At 41.4% G+C, this 19,874-nt stretch overlaps 1 protein-coding gene across 1 annotated transcript; it reads right to left on the bottom strand.

Moving 5' to 3' along the window:
• Positions 1-386: 386 nt before the first annotated feature.
• On the bottom strand, positions 387-17,332 carry cavin1a (caveolae associated protein 1a). The gene is made up of 3 exons (XM_008330031.3): positions 16,624-17,332; positions 16,019-16,544; positions 387-2,913 (listed from the first exon to the last, which is right to left on the bottom strand). The coding sequence occupies exons 2-3, from the start codon at positions 16,511-16,513 to the stop codon at positions 2,146-2,148; spliced, it is 1,263 nt and encodes a 420-aa protein (XP_008328253.1). The 5' UTR covers positions 16,514-16,544; positions 16,624-17,332; the 3' UTR covers positions 387-2,145.
• Positions 17,333-19,874: the final 2,542 nt, after the last annotated feature.

Genomic DNA, 19,874 nt, shown 5'->3' on the forward strand with positions numbered 1-19,874 from the left:
ATGTAATGCACATATTCTTTACCATCACAAACACGCATTCACGCACAAACACACAGATATTTCTCTCTCTCTCTGTCCCTCTCGCGGCTTTCTTCCCTGCTTTGTGCTCAGGCGGAGCACTCTTCTTAATTGCATTCTCTCTGACGATTGATTATTTTAATGGCTTTCCATGCTGCACACTGGGCTCCTGTGTGCCTGCACTGCATCAAAGTTACATACAGCACAGCCTTCAGCCAGGAACACTGAGGCTTTACATACATTCACCTTGTCCAGCCGTAGGCCTTGCTTTAACAGAACATTGACCAGTGAGAGTGTTTTCACTTTACTTTACATTAGTTACACACCAACTACTGTGCATTTAACTTCCAGGCTGCAAATGTTTTTTGTTTTTTTTTTCATATTGCCTGTTTGATTCACAGGAAATTTTCTCTGGAAAAAAATGTGCACACGCTGCTGTGCTACGCATGTGTTCTGGCATTTGTTCAAGTGCTGTGCGATTCATGAAAGCGCCTGTCTGCCGGCAACTGGAGTTCAAAATTCCATTTTTGTCTCTGCGTGTCAGTCACTTGCTCTTCAGACTGTAATTTTTCTTCTTCCTGCAATTTAACCAACAGGATTGTGCAAATGCACAATTATGAGCCGTAACCATAGAAATACCATTGTTTCCTTCGTCTCCTTTATGGCTTAAGTACTGTGTTGAACTGTAAAAAAAAAAAAAAATGTGACAGGTATTTGATGATTACAGCAGGTTTATGACTTTGATTTTTAGCTTTTGTTTTTTTTTTTTTAATAAAGTATTTTTGGTAGAATGAAAAGCACTTAAATGAAAGTGGATGAAAGTGCCAGACAAAGACTGTCATTTGCTGGTCACAGAGGAAACTCCATATTCATAGCAGCCTAGGTTTATGGAGTTACACACACATTATCCATAACACACACATTTTCCCTTTGAATCTTTTATTTTCAATTGCTTGTTTCAGCACTTCTTTAATGGATCATGATGCCAAATATACCAATGTATAATATATAATAACATTAAACGAAATGCATACAATAAAACATAACAGGAAACCTGGCATATGACGCCAATGCTTCCTGCAACCTGTCTCCTGTTGGACGGTTCAGGTGTCTGTTACAATGAGTTCCGTTTAAAGCATCGCGCTGTATGTATTTTGCTTTAATGGTATTGTTATACAATAGACATCTATACATGTTATCTACCATTCTTTTACAGTACTGTATGTGTTTTATAATATTCAAATTTTACTATGAATTCATTCATGCTACGATGCATTCGCTTTCAATGGTTTAGCTTTTATTTAATTACAGCTCTAACCACTTCAAAGCCAGGTAATACATGTTAGGATTACTTCAACCCAGGAGACCCTTCTCAGGTTCCTCTAAGTAATCAATACTTCTCTTAGCCTTGGCACGCAGCATCAATAAAGACGTCACCACGTCAGGCCCCGCTAGGAATTCTCAAATGTAGGGCGTAAAAAAAAAAAGAAAAAAGATTTGTCTTAGTATCACTCTCAATCCTTCCACGTCTGGAGGTCTTGGTGCTCAGGCCCTGAAAACTGTCACGCTATAATTCACACGGTGAAGCAATGTAAATCTTGCCTCCTACTTCCTGTAAACATTCCCTGTAGTGCTTTAGTGCTTTGACGTGTTGTTGCTTATCTGTGATCTCCTTATAAAGGAGTTCATCCCTTTCCTTCCTGCGTTCTTCCTTCCTCTCTGTGCGCACATTACACCTAATAGTACATCTAATCAACATCTCAACCACAAACGCTCTTCAAACACCTTTCCTTCAAGCCTGTCAAATTGTCACGCCGGTGACAGATACAAGATATTCAAAAAGTGCACAACTAAGATTATCAGCCTGAAACGTTTTTTAAAAGCTGTTTTTTTTTTTTTGCTTATTTTATTTATTATATGGCAAAGAGAAGCAGATATGAAAGTCATCCATATTGAGTAAAAAGAGAACAGAAAAAAAACCTGACATCTCTCAGGTTGTGACTTCGTCTAGAAAGTCCCTGTGTCTAATACTGTCCTTGTCCTTGTGATGACATACTGTACGTTCATGGTTACATTTCTCCCCTATCTCATTTATTCTTTTTTTTTTCACTGAGCCGTGATGATGTTTTAATCTCGCTGCTTCTTCTTAGAGTGATCCGACTCTGAGATCGTGACCAGCTGAGAGTCTTCGATCACCTGCAACAGATTCTCCATCTCTGGGCTGTCTACACTTAGTAGCTCCTCTTCCTCCACCTCCTTGTGCAGGTCATGGCCGTTCTCCTCTCCTTCCGGCTGCTCCTCGGCGTCGGCCACATCCTGCATCTCTGTGTTCTGCACCACCACCTCCTCCTCTCCTTCTCGGATCTTCTTCACGTGGAAGGTGAACGGCGGCACTCGGTACACGGACGTCTTGGAGCGAGCGTAGACGGTGTGGTCGGGGGTGAGGGACTTCTTCATCTTATCTTTGGAGCTCTTCAGCTTTGCCCTGCGCTCCTGGGTGGGGGTCATGCGGGTCCCGAGTTTGCCAATCTTCTTTTCCAGGTTGTGTTTGGTTTTCTCCAGGTTGTCTCTGGTCTTTTGCCTGGTCTTCTCCAGGTTCTCGCGGGTTCTCAGCCTGGTCTTTTCCAAGTTCTCCTTCGTCTTCAGTTTGGTCTTTTCCATGTTTTCTTTAGAGAAGGCTTTCTTGATGTTGTCCACCTGCTGCTTGGTGGAGCGTTGCAGGCGCTTGGTGCGAGACTCTTCGATAATCTCCTCAATCTCCACCTCCTCGTCTGAGTTGACGTTAGCCGGGCATCCCTCTGGTCCTTCCTCAGATATCTGCTGAAGGCCTTCCACTGCGTCACCCCTAACAGCGGCCTCCGCTGTCTTTGTCTCCTTCGGTGCCTTCACGTGGTCCTGCAAATTGGGACAGATTGGGACAATTTATGAAGTTAATCGGCTTTTTTTTTCCAATTTGACATTTACCACACAATTAGAGGACGTGATGCCGCTGTATGATTCATCTAAATGATGACATTTGGGTTGTCATGTAAAAATGATCACCTTCGCACAGATATTTCATTGGCCTTTGGGTTAGAAACTGTGTTGACAACATCAGCCTGGTACAGAGTGCCATCTAGTGGCGCTATTTATATATCATGAGTCATACTTTCACCGTCACACCCACCTATTTATTATTTAAATAAAAATACAAAAACACGGATTGCTGTTTCTCTGAATACCTATAAACTTACTGACCTAAAATATCGATTATGTATTACCTAAATATGGCCCAGAGAGGTTCATGGATATCAACAGTGTACACTCAAGGGTGATGTCAATGAACATTAAAAAAGATCAATGTAAGTTACAAGCACCAGGATAAGAACGTGAGAGGACACTGTGTGACAGTTTGATGGTCCAAACTGTGCAACAACGAACCTTTGTGTGACAGTTTGATGGTCCAAACTGTCCAACAACGAACCTTTGCCATCATTGCCATCATCATGCCAAGTCATCACTGCACCGATTCAATCCAGAAACGTTTGGTAATCACTTTCCTGTCCTAAACTAAATGTATTAACTATCAATTCTCGCTAGAAGTAAGTTTAAAGACGTCACCTGCATGTAGCAACTTTACTTGTGCAGTATTATCTTTTCTATTCTTCTATTCTTAAGCGTTTCCTCCATTTGTAGACACAGTCAATGACGCAAAAGAAAACCTGCATTTTTAAAAAAAAATTATTTTAATGACGCAAAAGAAAACCTGCATTTTTTTTTTAATTTTATTTGAGCTATTTGTATTATTAATTTGAATGGCTATTGATTAAAAAAATACAACTCACTATTAATTGAATATTTTTAAGAATCACCACATCATCTATTCAAATATATGTTAATTAAATATTTCCATTCCTTTAATTTCAAAAAAAGATTGTAACATCTTTATGGCTGCATTTTATCATGAGCACCTCAAACAGGTTCAGGCTAATACTGTATCTTTTTAAACTGTTTCCCTGTCTATTTAAAAATCAATTTCTTCTACTGTAAATACAAACCGACACAGCAACGCTGCACAAACCTGTTAAATTAATTCCCGGCGTCCTGTCGATGGTTTCAAATTAATGCGTCACTTCTGACACCAGCCTGCGTTTTTCATCACCTCAATCTCATTTCAGGTGTAATCACTCTTTTCCCCCATCAGCCCAGCTGTCAGCTCAGATTAAATCACTCCTGGCGTTCCAGTACCGTATATGTGGCTGCTGATGTTTTACAACACCCAGGTCTGGTCTAACGGACTAGATCAAATCTGAGGGTAACTCAGACTGCACAAACGAATCCTTAACCTGAATCCCATCCTTTTGCTTTGACTAATGTTAAATGATAAAAATCAATTCATTTTTACAACGTTCACTCCTGCAACACAACGAAGCAAATGCTATAATCCAAAGAACACTACAACCTAAAAAATCTAACTTAAGTTTCATAGATTTGTATATACCAAGAACGTATGACTTGGACTTTTCATTGTTTATTCATTGTTTCCCAAAGACTGGGTCGCAGCCCTCAGGTGGGACGCAAGAGGTTTTTTGTTGGGGTCATCAAGGTTTGTCACTTTTAAAAAATGGGTACCCAGAAAAAAAGTTTGGAAAACACTGCTTTACCACGATAAAATCAACTGCCCTTCTGGATAGGTGGTAACTGAACATCATGTTGAAACACAAAGTGAGTCAAACAATGTCCTGGCCCTGTCTTTGCCAATTTCCCAGATCTGCAGTTTCCCAGCCTGGGATCAATAAAGTACATCTATCTATCTATCTAGATCTAGATCTAAGTACATCTATCTATCTATCTAGACCCCGACACAGGAAGATTAGGGTCTTCAACTTAAGAAATGACAATACATGTTTCACATCTGCCACCTTTAATTCCCATGACTATGTTTAGATTAGCATAATCAGAAAGATATGTATATGCAGGGAAAGTTCTAGCCTTAAAGACAGACTAGCCTGGGACCATTGTGTCCCCGTGTTAAATTTACCGTTCGGTCATCCGTATTTATGTCATGAGAATTTAATTCAGTTATCTGAAGGTGGAACTCCCGGCTCTCCGGCCCACACACTGCTGTTCAGTCCCGTTATAAAATACACATTGCCTCCTTATCTGGAGCTGCAGTTCTGACTGGTCCGCTCTGTATAGATTTATTTTGGGCTGGCCTTTCCCTCTCTCTGGATTCCATTTACCATTCTCTGGCTGATTGCCACTGTAGCATTCAGGCCTTTACCGACACCCACCCAACCTAACCCAACACATTACACCTGCCCCCTTCCCTCCAGCATAGCAACAGATAAACACAGCTCTCCCTCTCCATGACAACCACGGCCTTATGTTGTCTCTGGTGGGCGCTGAAGTTTAGTTTTGGATAAACAGCTGACGACAACGCACCGACAGTTGTTGTGAGTGCATTACAACTAAATGTTGATTTAATGCAACACCTGCTTCTGCAAACACGGGGAATTTGAATCTGAGCTGCTTTAGTAATGTTAATGTAAGATATTTTTAAATCTGTGAGCATGTGACTGGACCAGAACATATTCTACAGGCTGATTCAGAAGAGAAATATTACACAGACATTAGCCATGATACTCTATCTATAGTTGAATGAACTTTTTTTTACAATATAAAACTGTATACATTGAACATTAATAACGTGGTTAATGGCGCCATATATTGCCAATTTAATTATATTAAAATGTGTTCTTCTTCTAAGGTTACTCTATTATATATTACTTACATACAGTCAAAAGGAGGATTAGAAAGAAGCTAAATGCTATTAAAACAGCTAAATGCTATCAAAGATAATAATTAGTTAAATAGTAAAAAATGAAAATTTAAATACTTGTTAAAGTTGTTTCATACAGAGACAAAAATGCTTGAAAAGAATTGCAAAATATCAGCTAATAAATTTAACAAAAAAATAAATAAAAGTAGCCAAGAAACATGAGCTCACATAAATAGCTAAATATTAGTGGTAAGAGCAAAAACACTAAAGAAATAAGCAAAGGCATCTAAAGATTATGTAAAGCAACTATAGCAACACTACTACTACACAAAACTAAAATTCATCAAGAAAAACAACATAAATGTGGTTAGCCAGTAATTAGCCTAAAGATGCACATCCGAATGTTAGAAGCAGCCTCTACTGTACTTATTTATATAATTCATAGTGTGGCTAATGCTACCTTCTTTAATTCACAGTTGTATAAAGTTTACCAAAACACTCTGTTCTGTGAATGGTTGTTCGTATGGTTTGTTTTTATATGCGGACTAAATTAGCCTGCTGGGCTAAAAGTAAAAGCCGATGTGTAAAGCTTGGGCTTCAAAAATACACTAGTACACAAATGCATCTGTGATGTTGCTGTGTAAAGTACACAAAATACTCATGTAGAAGCACTCGGGCGTGTCCCTATGTTCTTGGGTAGAGTTTCCTTCCACACTATTTTTTCCATAAAGCCCAACTGTGAGCACCTTTCATAAGACACGGCAGCTCTTATTCAGCAGCAGGGAGCTCCTATGGCTGATGGAGAAAAGCAGTGATGTCATACAGAAGCACAGGAAAATACCAAAGTATGTTCCAGCATCATGTTGGTGCGCTGTTTATTCACTAGCACAGTTACGTACACCAGTTGTCAAGATTAGCTAACACTAAAAACAGATGGAGATACAGCAGGACTGTGAAATACAATTTATTATCTATTTATTATTATTTAAAAGTCACAACCGGTTGTGACATAAATCACCAAATAAAGGTGTACTTGACCGTTATTGACCCACCTGAGGGTCGCGACCCAGTCTTTGGGAAATAAGAGTGTATAGTATATAGCAGTGGTTCTCAAACTGTGGTACTTTTTAAACACACAACATTTAAACATTAACGTCTTTATAAACATTTATAAACATCTCTCCTGTGTGGTGGAAGCTAATAGTCAAGGCCTATGCTGCTATATGCTAATGTCGTCATCGTGGTGGTACTCAGAGAGATCAGTGTTTTCTCAGGTGGTACAGTGTAGAAAAAGTTGGAGAACCATTGGTATACCAGGCCTTACATGTCTGCCTACACACAGAAGGTCCTGGGTTCTAGTGCCAGTGAAAACAATAATCCTCCTCATGTTTGTAGCTCTGGATTGGAGCAAAGCATCTTCTAAATGGATAAATGTAAATATATTTAGTTCAATGCTCGGTTCCACAGTATATTCACTTGTGTTAAAAGTTGAATAAATACTCAGAGATCACAGATCATTACCAACGTCAGTACGAGGAATGCTATCTATCACTTGCTAGGAGCTCTCCTGCCATTCATTTAAGTGGGGACTGGTCCTATTATGAATAAATGTCCATCGTGGAATGTTGATAAAATGGTTAGAAGGGAATTTAAATTATTTATATGACATTAATTTTACCGTAAAAACAACAACACAACACCCCAGTTCACATCAACAGTGTTAAAGCCCTCGGCAGCACGGTGTCTGTCTGTGTTGTTACAGTCTATATTCATCGTTCTGCTCTTTGGTTCACTGCTGATTTATGTAGCTACTGCTAGTTTGTTATAGCACCAGCGTTGCCCCTCTACCATGGAAGACTGGCGTGCAGTCAAACTATTTATTCTCCCTGCAAATCTAAACTGTTCGGTACTGATTAGGAAACACAGTCGTTCACGCAACAAATGTGCACCCACTCTCACAGTCCTGATCCTCCTACACACATTCAGATGAGGCAAACATCGCCCTCCGGAGACAAAGTGATGAAAGGTCTGTGGATGAGTCACAAAAGCAGCTGTCTGATCCCGTCCGGTCTCTGCCTCACTGTGAGTTCTACTCACTACGCCATGTTTACTCCATGCAGGGGCAACGCAGCGACGGAAGACTGAGATGAAACGCTGGTGACGATCTGCATGTCAGAGTAGTTACTGTCGCTGGAACCATGATTCTTTGATCCCTTAAGACTGATTACAGTCTATAATAAGGACACAAATGCAGTTTGGTTGTTAATATTTAAAAAACAAAAAAACAGACCGAGATTAGACGCCAATTCTGGAATTGTTTACCAATGTGGGAATGCCATTTAAGGAGATGTGAATGTCCCATCTACTGGGATGTGTCTTTGTCTCAGCCATCAGTTTTAATCCTGTCCATCCTGGAAAAATCTCAGCATCTTCATCGCTGCCTCCTGCAACTCAGAGTCGCTATCTCTGAACCGTACATCATAGCAGATCTCACTTTTGTCTCAGATGCTCTGGGAATGAGTCAAATAGTGATGGAATATTAACGGCCAAACCCGGAGTCTAACGGTGGCGTCATTCAGAGAAAAAAGGCTTTTTGATGCCCTGATTAGTGTACACACACAGGGTCAGTCCTGTCCACGTCACCACAGGGATTTGAGATTTCACACCCGATCGGAAAAGCCCCTTTTCTAGAGCTCAGTGTTTCCACATCCAAGACTGGAATTCCACCTCTGAACACTGGGTCAATGATCAAAAACAGTACTTTTCCTTTCACGTCCATGTGTAAACATGCAGTCTCAGTGCTGGAGTGGTACACCAAGAGAACAGTACTCTGCTAAAAAGGAATTGTGTCTTTTAAACTCTACAGAGTACTACATGTCAAGTCTTATCCTTAAATAGCTATTTGGAAAGCAAAGGAAATATTTGGTTTTCTCCTTAAGCAGAACTCTATAGGAATAAATGCAGATTTGTAAATCACGACCAGGCTCTTCCCCTTGAACTTTGCCTTTTGTTCTGACAGAATAACTACCACTTTTATTATTTATAGAATAATCATCCTAAACATCCGTCTGTATGCAAAATCGAATCCAAATCCAACCCACAGAGTGGCATGCTCTCCTATAACTCACATGTCAGTGACAAAAACAGCGGCCAGCTGTAGCACCAACCTTTACTTTCACACGCAGCGTATCAGGTTACAGACACAACAGTGAGCTATATAAATAGAATAACTATTGATACTGCTTATATACTTCAAAAAAATCTTATAAAAACTTACACTGGTTGAATGGACGACCATGTGCAGTGAAACTGCCGCCACATAAACACAAAGTTAATTGAATGCACTTCAGACTCGCTCAATGAAATAAGACACGAGGCTACTCCGTTGCATTACTGCCGGTGTATTTATAACGACATAGTGGTTTCCTTTAATACAGCAAAGTGACTCTGATAATTTGGCCAACTCTTTTATTTTAGTGATTGGCCTCGTAGATGAAGGGAGTGTCAACAAATTGTTGGAATCAGCAGCTTCCACCGTGCTGTAATGCGGTACGTGGACACATTACTGGGCGGCAGCCAAGACGGTGGTTGAAAACTACAACTGTACAAATGTTGGGGGGTGATCTGATCACTGTCCCAGCTGGTACATCCTGTCTGCTCCTGTGCAAGAGGGATGTTAGGTGAAATGGGAAGGCAGCTGCAGCCTGGGATCAGGTACTGTATGAGGAGGGGTCATGGATGTGGGTTTAGAGGTGCTGAGGATGTGGGGGTAAGAGAAGAGGGCATGATGGTCATTGAACTTGATAGGGTGGGCTTTGAGTGTCTTCTGAAGACGAAGGTTGAAAGAAAGCACATGGACTGGAAGAGCCGGGTCTCAGGTTCCAGGTGTTTGAGTTTCAGCAAAGGAGCAATGAAGGGACAAAGTGATGTCCAGAGAATAGGATTCAGCTTTTAGGTTTCAAACCATACCTGAAAATGACGCCATGGGAGAATCTAAATGTCTCTACAAAGGTTACTGGGAACATGAGGCGAGACGACCCAAAAAAAATATCTACGACCCAGTCTTTGGGAAAAAATGCTTAGCTTGCTTCCAGTTTGGGTTCTCTGATCTGTTTATGTTTATAATTTTGTTGTTATAATAATTTACCGTCTTTAAATTCACTTAGCCGCAGACTAACTTGCTTAGAGCTGTAAATGTTCTAAAATTTGCAGTACCAATATACAGTAAGTGTCCTGGGTGTTTTGTTGGTTTGTTTGTTTTTTTTTGCCGTAGACGCAGAGGAACGTACCTGTTGTTTATATTTATTCTGTGGTATGGTGACTTTATCGGTCAGTAATAAACATTAAGGCGGGCCCAGACAGGCTACGTGCCTGGAATTCAGCAAAATATCTTTGTACTTTGGCAGAGACAGGGGTTACCTAAGGTCGTCTACAGGAATAGACACGTGGGAACTTGACCTTGTTTTGACTGAAATAACGTGTAAGAATATGTCTGTAGTCTTTAATTATACAAGGTTTTACTATATAATATGGACTCGGTTAGGATAAACCACCATTCAGAAAATCTTAGCAATAGCAATTAGCATCAGTGGCAACTAGCCAACATGTCGCCACAACAGGTTACATACGTCCTTTGTCACTACCTTTACTACATCTTCACAATGTCCTTCCTCTTTCGTATCTGTCTGGCAGCTACAACATCTTCGCTATCTTCCCTGATTTTAACATCACACCGCAATATTCTGAACATTTTTCTTTATCTCCGCAATGCAGTTTTAGCTTTGTTACCTCTACATCTCCATCTGCCTCACTTTTATTCACTGCTGACGGCGCTGACCTTTTTTCCTTCCCTCTCCAATACATACCTCCACCTCTCCAGGTTCTCTCCCACCCGCTCCCTCATTACTGGTTTCGGTGCCATCTGTGGTCATCGTGGTCCGTGGAGCTGGCTGTCTGACCTTATCTGTCAGCCTATCCATCATCATTATGAACAACAGGGGCTCAGACCTGATATCTAGTGTAATTCCAACCCCAACCAGAACCTCTCTGTCATGACTGTCTAGTTACAAATCCTGCACCGACCATCAAGTACTTTTCTGCCGTTCTGACTGCCTCTTACACTTTTCTCTGCAAACTCTTACTCACATATTTAGATATTTGTACCTGATAAATTTAATACTTTTAATACAGTTCTGCAGATGGAACAAAAACATCATTGACAATTTTCTTAGACCCTCTTTCACTTACAAAATGTTCGATAAACAGCGTAGTTAAATGGTATTAATACAGGACTGTTTCTAGATCGTGCTATTTATGGCATGATTTATGGAATAAATTTATCTCTGGTGATAAATAGAGGATAGTGCTAAGAGCTGCTAAAACCTCATGCTCTCACACACACCCACACACACAGACACACACACTAGCGATGATTCAAATGGAGTACTGGCTTGACACAGTAGCTGACACGCCATAGTGAAATGTGGAGCCTCCCGGATATCTTTCCAGTGGGCCGGTGGTAGAGGAGTGCTACAGAGGAGAAAAACAGAGAGGACATGAAGGACTGGTACTGTACCAGTACTGTAGGAAACACTGAATGAACTGTGCCCTTCATTATGGATCAGAGGCTTAAGATTTCAGGCTGCTTACACAGCAGCAGTGACAAGAGGAGAGAGAAAGTAAGTAGTGGGAAGGTGCAAGATGCCAACATGATGAATCATCACACCAAATTGGTGATGTCCTCCTGGTCTTCCTCCTGTCTGTGGAGTGTTTGGCTAAGGGCTTCACAGACACTCTATACCAGGCGTGGGCAAACTCTTTGACTCCTAAAATTTCTTCAGGTTGCATTAAATGATCTGTAAAAGTCATGCATAATGGCTAAAATTCTAAAATGCTTTTAGCCTTTCCTACTTCATCCTTTGGGGAAATGTGAGCATTGCAAGGAAAAGGCAGAGGTACAATAATAATATAAATTAATAACATAATTTGGATACGTTTGGTGGGCCAGATTGAAAAGCCAAGCGGGCCGCATCTGGCCCCCGGGCCGCAAATTGCTCATACCCGCTCTTTACGCAAATATTTAGAGACCCACAGAGGCCAAAACCTTTAGGCGATGAACCTGGGGGGTCACTTTATGCTCTGTAGGTTAAAGTGAGATACATCGTGGCATGAGTTTAATCCTTTAAAGAAACTCAGGCAGAGTTTTGGCCTCGGTGCTCGTTGGCTGCAACATGAGCTGTGGAAGGTGTTTAAAGTCGGCGTGAAATAAGTCGACTGTAACCGAGGAGACTTACATATCTTCGTTAGAGGACCACATGACCATATCACTGCCCTTGAACTGCAGCCAAAAATGCCGGGTCCAGACACAGAGCATTACCGTCTCACACTCGGATGAAAAGGCATGCTCAGATCAGATGGCACAAATGGGATTCATTTGCATAATTAAACATATCAAAGGCAAGGTGAAAACAAACGTGTGACCTGGAGTTGGCATGCCTCTCACCAGCTTCAAACGATGTGTTATTTTAGTCCGAGTGTCAAACTGCGACGAACCCAGCAATCTTCATTACCTTTTGTCTAACGTAGCTGATTCCTAGCGGCGACGTTACGCTAATTTTTGGTACTTACATTGAACGACATATTACATAAAGCAAAAATGAATCTGTTGGCATGGACTTAGTCACAGCCAACAGCAATGATGACCGTGTGGAAAGAGGGCTGTCGAATTCCTTAATGTCCTCAATTTGGTCTGACAAAATCATGTTTGTGAACCGTAAGGGCATGAAGGGCAAAAAGGGTTAAAAGAAATATGGTGTACAAAAACACTGTAATTCCTAAAAATGAATATTCTCACTGAAAACTGAAAATAAAATAACAAATCAGTGATTATTTCCCACTGTGGCACAAATAAAAAATATTCAAAATTAAATTACTTTGTCCTGCTCCCTTTGCATTAACTCTGTGCCACCCACAGGGGGCCCACCCCCAATTTTGGGAACCAATGATCTACTGTATCATACAGCAAGACCTCTACTTGCTTAATTGGAACATTTCGCATCAGCAGTTCTTAAACTGTAAACCATTTTTTGAGTATTTTGAAATGTTTTTGTTATAAATATAACCAATAAAATACAGTTTGTTAATTGTGTAAATACACAAAGGATAGAGATTTTAGGATGCTAATTCCACAACAGTTAATTACGTTTTAACTAATTGATCCAAATAGTTTCCGATTTACTCTGCTCTGCTCAGCTACTTGTGATGCTAATGGACACAGTGATTATTTCTATACCAGAATGTTCCTTTGTTTTGCTCAAATGTGGCACACCCCTGCTGATAATGTCTTCACAACCCCGCCCTGGGGTATGCCACACACAGAATCCCTCTGCTGTTGCTGGGGGACTCTCCATGCCACCATCATTGCAGGTTTAATTATAAAGCATCATCGTCAAAAGCTTTTCCAACTAGAAATACTGTACGTACGTAGGTGGCTATTCTCAGAGCACACAAACAGAAGCTGCGTAAGAAACCAGCGCCGCGCTCACAAAGCACAAAAATTGGTTCAACTCTCACACACAATAACCCCATTGACCCTCGCTCACATAACTCTCGCTCTGAACGCTAACTCTTTTTTTCTAAACAAGCCCCGCCCTCCCGCCTTAACACATTAACACAGAGTCAGTGTTTTAAAGTGGAAAGGTCCAGTGTTGATTTGTCGTGCTGTCAATATCCAAACAGCCAGTATCTGTGAACCAGACACGGTGTGACTATCCTCAGCTGGTAAATATAGACTGGGAGCCCAAAAAAGCTACTGCACCATGTCGCTACAGGTCTTTAAACTACTGCAGGGGTGGCCAACCAGTCAGAGGCTAACAGCCACAATTTACTTACTGTTACTGCAAGTAAGAGCCGCATGAAACCGGGCAAAGAGCCGCGGTTTGACCTTGCCTGAAGTACTATGTAAACGTGAGTTATCAAGTTCAGACAACCAGGAAAATGGTTTCGTGCGACTCAAAAAAGCACCTGCTTTGCAGAAAAATGTATTTCCTCGAGAGGAAATAATTGGATTGAAGCAGGATGCCAATAGTGTAACCTATTCCCACAGTGGGGGTGGGGGGGGGGAAGTGAAAAAAGCAGCCTGCCAAAACCCATCCTTGAGTAAGCTCTGCTCACGAGAGGCTTGCAACTCTCAGATTCCCCGTGCACAAACCTTTTTAAAGAAAAGGATCTCTCTAATTATATGACTCTGTTTTTTGTTTTTTTTTATCCGATGGTCAATTTGCAAAATCTAGATTGTAATATAAGAAAAAAAATCATAGATAAAATGTGGATATAAGACGTAAAGACATAATGAAAAAATACTTTTATAAATATAAAAATAACAAAAGCTATTTCCAGGCTGAATCACGTGAGTTTACTTGACAACACTTTTTGATTAAAAAGAAAACAAAAAACAAACAAACATAGGTTTAAAATTGGAGGCAATTAAAATAATTAATAATCTGAATATTCTGAGATCGTGAAGAAGACTCAAACATTTGAAATTATTAAGGTTATAGAAATACTAATTGTCATGTATTTTTAGCCTCGTCAGTGTTTCCATTAAGGTGGAAGTAGCTGAAACAACACCTCTAAATAGTTGTTTTTGTTATTCTCCTACATCTCATTAGATGCGAAATTTCTGGGCGATAAATTAATAAAAAGTGGGGGAAAGGAGCAGTGTTTTCACAGTGCTCCATTTTACAGGTCCCAGTGTAGTGCTGCCAGCCACTCCCAGCAGTTGAGTCGTAGCCCCAGGGTGGGGAACACCCTGAATCATTTGCCAATCAAACAGGCAAACACCCATTCACACTCACTAATCCCCAGCCTTAATATTTTTAGACTGTGGACGGAAACTGCAGCACAATGAATACATGGAAACCGTGTGCCGTGGCACACTAGTGTGTTGTGAGTGATCATTAGGTGTCCCATGGAAAATTATCCAATTTCACTTAATTGTTCTAAAAAATATATTATTTATATCTTGCTCTTCCAGAACAATTAAATACCCTTCCACTAGGTGGCAGCAAATGGACGTGAAAAAAAGAGAATCAGAGCTGTTGAAGATCTTTGTGAGTGTCTTTCTTCAATTCCTGCGAGTATATCATTGTTGTTTTCAACTAAACAGGCTGAGATTTTAGTCAATTTTAAGTATATTTAAACAAGAAGGTTATAATATTTTATTACATATACTTTTTGCCATATAAAAATGTAAAATGAATTGACAGAAATTGACAAATATCTTGCTGTCATTACCCTGATGTGGATGTAAAGTTCAAACCCTATAATAAAAAGTGGTGTTCACTAAGAACCCGAGTTCAAAACGAATCCATTTATCACATTTTCTCCATTTTAGGAATTCTGGGAACTACTGATTTAAAGTATAGTTACTGCTGCAGGCTGCAACCTGCAGGTAGAGCAGCCAGATATGACAGCATGTCCTGCTAAAAAAAGGGTGGCCACACAAGTCTCAAATGCACACTGGTACTTAAACCTCTTGTGTGAATCCGGTAGTTGTCCAGTTTCAGACACTTCTATCTCAAATCTGTAGGTTCATATTTCAGTAATGCACCAACACCAACACTTTGCTCATATTCATTCACTTGCGAGAAACACTCATAATAAAAACTTCATCTTCGTCTTTCACGGCCTCTGCCTGCCAACAATCTGTTCCCTGAGCACGTAGGGCGTTGGTTGTGTCTCAAGTAGCCCCTCATGCCACTGTTTATAAGGTCTAACACTTTTATTTACACTCACTAGTCTTTCTTTAGTTTCGCTGAGCCATTTTGAAGCGGGCTGTGGAGCAGCAGAGGTCACTCACTATACCTTAGAGATTCCACCTCGCTGCTCCTGAACACAGCACCGCAGTGTCTGGAGCCCAAACGTCTCAGGAAAATGTGAGGCTGACATTTATGTCATGGAAAGTACATAAACGAGACCACAGTGTGCTCTGTTGGAGTGCACCTAAGAAACTTTCAGTTAAAAAAAGGTTGCTCCTGCAGCTGCAGCAACGTTTGTGCAGAAAGTGAACTCATTCATTCACAGTATATGTCATCGTATTTCACAATTATTTAGTATTATAGGTATTTAGTATATTTCCATTTACATTGTCATATACCAGGCTAATATTTATGGAGTATTTTAATAGTATAATCTCACGATCACATTCAGAAATACTGTAATTACGACGTGCCAACGCACCTGGTAAATGAGGACTTTGAAGTTACGTCTCTTCAGCAGCTCGTTCTCATTGCTCTCCAGCCTCTTGATCTGACCCGCCTGCTTCTCCAGGTTGCTGCGCACCGTCTTGACGTTGACACTGACTTTGCGTACCTTTTCCAGCATTTTGTTGACAGTGTTGGTGGTGCCTACGTGGTTCTTGGCCAACTTGGCCAACTCCCCTTGGATGGTTGACACTGATTTCTCCATGGCCTCCTGCCGGGCCTCGAGGCCGTGCTGGGTCTGCTGGATCTGGTCTACAACCCCAATTATCTTGTCCAGCAGAGACAGAACCATGACCCCGTTCATCTGGGCTTCACTTTTCACTCCAGGGTTCAGCACCTGATCTTTGTCCTCAACGTGGTCGTCATCTACTGACGGCTCGGTGGCAGCGGCCACCAGAGCTACCTCATCATCATCGTCATAGGACACGTCTGCCAGGGCTGAGCGCTCCTTCTTGACACCTGTATCCGCCATGGTCGTCTAATCCAACTGACTTACAGGCTAACTAAAAAATAAAAATACAAAAGTAAAGACCAACTTCAGTTGCAAATGACACAAAACCCGGCACTGATGCTTTTGCCTACCTCTTAGAAAACTTTAGCCAACACTGGTTTTCCTCTTCCTAATCTACTTCGCACCCTACTTTCTCTCTTCACCCGCCGTCTCTCACACTCGACCCGCTCTGTCTCTGTCTCTCTCTGCCTCTGCTCTGGGATGCCAGCCAGCCAAGGGGAGAAGGGCCTCTCACAGCTGAGGCATGTGTGCCCTGACTCAAATGCCTCTGCTCCCAGTAAAACCACCCCTTCAAAATCTTTACCCTTTTCTACGCCTGACCACCCCCAGTCACATTTCCAGCCTACTCGACCATTGCGGCTCCACCCCAATATGTCATCAAACACTGGGACAGGGACTCCTGAAGGGACAACTTGACTTCTCTGAGTAGAGCTTAACAGTGTTCGCTTCTCTGTATGGAGACTGGACTGGATTTGCTCAGTATATATAATCAATGGTAAGTACACAAATGGGCAAACACAGTGAAGCATGTCAGATAGATAGTAGAGAGATCTGCTATGAGATGTTTGATTTTGCGCCAGGTTCACTCAGATTTTAAATGACAACATCTGAAGGAGACTGCGATGTGATGGAGATACTGAAGAAACACTGTACAAATGAAACCAGGCTGCCAATCAGGAAGGGAAGAGAAAGACACCAGAGAAGCTTCTAGTCATAAGCACAAATGTAACAACACAATAGGAGAAATCTACTAAGAACATCCAGAAACAGAACAAATTCATAAAAACGATAGATTGCGGGGAAAACAACTCCAGTGGGATAAATGATGTCACAGGTACAGCATTATTTATTTACTTTGATATCATAAAAGATTAAAGGCCAAGGTTCCATTCACGCGGTGATGTCAGAGCACTCGGCTATTCATTCAGTTAACTCAGCTAGGTCAAAAAAGTTTAAGGAGAACGCTGAGTCCAAAAAGAGGGCAGACAGTAAGGGAATGATAAGTCCACAGGAGGGCAGTAATGATATACTTGAGATGCCAACTGCTTCGGAAAACACTGACCATTCAACAAGTCCATGCAGCTTCTTATCTCATTTTCAGAGTTGAACAACTGTAGGCCAAACGGACGTCTTTAGATTGTGTAAGAAGAGTGACATAACCAGGTGAAAAAATGTCTGTAAGTAGTAGGAACACACCGGTGGGGGAGGCCCTGCCTCAATATGACGGCGATTACAACAGGCCCACCACTCCTAAAACATTATGTGACTGTACTAGTCTACGAGGCTCATCTGAGGAACGGGGGGACAGGCTCAAGGACAAATATCGACATTATGAGCTAGACAAGGGGCAAAGATCGAAGTCCTCACAGTCAAAGATTAGTAAGAAAACCCAAGGGACTCAAAGTTTGAAACTCCAGGTGGAAAGGTTTATTGGTACCAAAGAGCTGAAAAGCCAGGTATTGGACCTGCAGAGGCAGCTGGCTGAGGCTCAGAGTGAGAACAAATTGCTGAAAAGGGTCCAGAATCGCTACAAAGTGGCTCTGAAGCACTTTCAAGACTCGGAGGGGAGCATTTCAGAGACAATTAACAAGCACAAGAACGAAGTCCGAGGCTTGCGAGCTCTGCTACGTGACACTCGCAGGTGTCGTAATCACCTGTCGAGACAGCTACAGGCCACAGAGTATGAGCTGCTTAACACAAAAAGCAGACTGGATCATCTGCAGCAACTCAGCCAGGATCAAAGCCTGCTGGAGAAAGAGGAGCTCATTCGCATGTTGGGCGAGGCCAATGCTGAGCTGGAGGAGAAGGACAAGAGGGTAATATACTTGGAGAAGAACCTTCAACTGTGCCAAGACTCATTTAATCGCCAGCTAGCCACCGTGCAAAAAAAGCTTTATAAGGCAAGAAATTTTTCCTGCGATCTACAACAGCAGATTTATCAGCTCACAAAGGAAAATGAGGACAAAGCAAAAAAACTACAAGTACACAATATTTACTCCAATAGGTTCCTGAAAGGATCAACCAAGATAGACAAAGAAAACAAAGTGGTTCAGACTCAGGGACTAGTTCTTTTACCTACCGCCTACTCGCACAATGAGGATTCTGTTAGGGAGGATGACCTAAAGAAAAAAGAAAAGTTGGACGAGCAGACGTCTGCAGGCTCAGGTAATGACCATCCGCCTCATAGGAGGTGTTTGCAGTTAAAATATCAAGAGAAAGATGATATGGCTAAAGTAATGTCCGAGGATCTAAGTCGGAAAGCTTCCTGTACCAAAACGAACAACAGCAAATACAAATTCTTTCCAAAAAAAAATTATTTCAGAAATGAAAGCTGGACACTGGAAGATGTCGACAAGCAGACAATGGCGTCGGCGTATGCAGTAGAAGACTCGTCGAGTTCAGAGTCAGAAACATTTGAAGATCTGGGGAGTTCGGATCTGGAGGAAATACACTCACAGTTAAGTTCAGATTCTGATGATGAAGACGAAGTGAATTTAGAAGCACAGATGTTACACCCGACAAAATTCATACAGTCAGAGTTTTTGGATATGCCAGTGATCTCAGTGTCAAGACTAATGGAGGATCCACTGATTTTGGAGTCAAGGGTAACAGAAGCCGCAGAAAAAGCTCAATCGGCATCATCAAAGGATGAGGTGCCATCAGAGCCAAAGGTGACAAAGGCACCACTGACTTTAGAATTGGCAACATCGCGTGAAACAGTGACACCAGAGTCAAGGATACAGAGAGCCTCTAGAATGTCAGAGACAACAGCATTAGAGGAATCATCACTGTCAAAATCAATCATAATCGACGCCACAGTCACAATACCATCTGCAGAATTAAAAGGTGCACAAGTGTCAGAGTCTAAGGTACCCAAAGCCACTGTAGTGTCAGCATCAGCGGCTTTAGTAAAGCCACAGACATCACAGCCAAAGGCAGCTGGAAACAAAGGGATGTTAGAAACTAAAGCAACAAAATCCCGATCTGTGTCACGTGAATCGCAGAAAGCAGAAACTCTTGGAAGTGGGAAGGCGAAAACTACAGAGTCTAAGAAGAAAGTAAACAAAGTTCCGCAGATTAAAAAGAAACAGTCCTTGCAATCCTCTCACCAGTCGTCCCGAGGAGACTGCTCTAGACTCTGTAGAAGAACTACCTCATGAATCTACTCAGTACTATGAACTGGATATTGTACCGTTGCAAAAAGTAGTGAACTACACAGAAGTAACCTCTAAGATTTTCTGCCCTCTAGTGTTCACGTTGCACAACTTCAATGCATTGAGATAGCAATAATACTTTAAGGTTATCACAATCAAAATACAAG

Source organism: Cynoglossus semilaevis, chromosome 17, assembly GCF_000523025.1.
Source record: "Cynoglossus semilaevis isolate Cse_v1.0 chromosome 17, Cse_v1.0, whole genome shotgun sequence".
Lineage (NCBI taxonomy): Eukaryota > Metazoa > Chordata > Actinopteri > Pleuronectiformes > Cynoglossidae > Cynoglossus > Cynoglossus semilaevis.

Bases quoted from the DNA above. Each gene is read 5' to 3' on its own strand.
- cavin1a (XM_008330031.3), bottom strand. From the start codon at position 16,513: ATGGCGGATACAGGTGTCAAGAAGGAGCGCTCAGCCCTGGCAGACGTG. The intron at 2,914-16,018 runs GTGCGTTGGCAC...CCCAATTTGCAG, and splicing joins TCAAAGTCCTCATTTACCAG to GACCACGTGAAGGCACCGAA.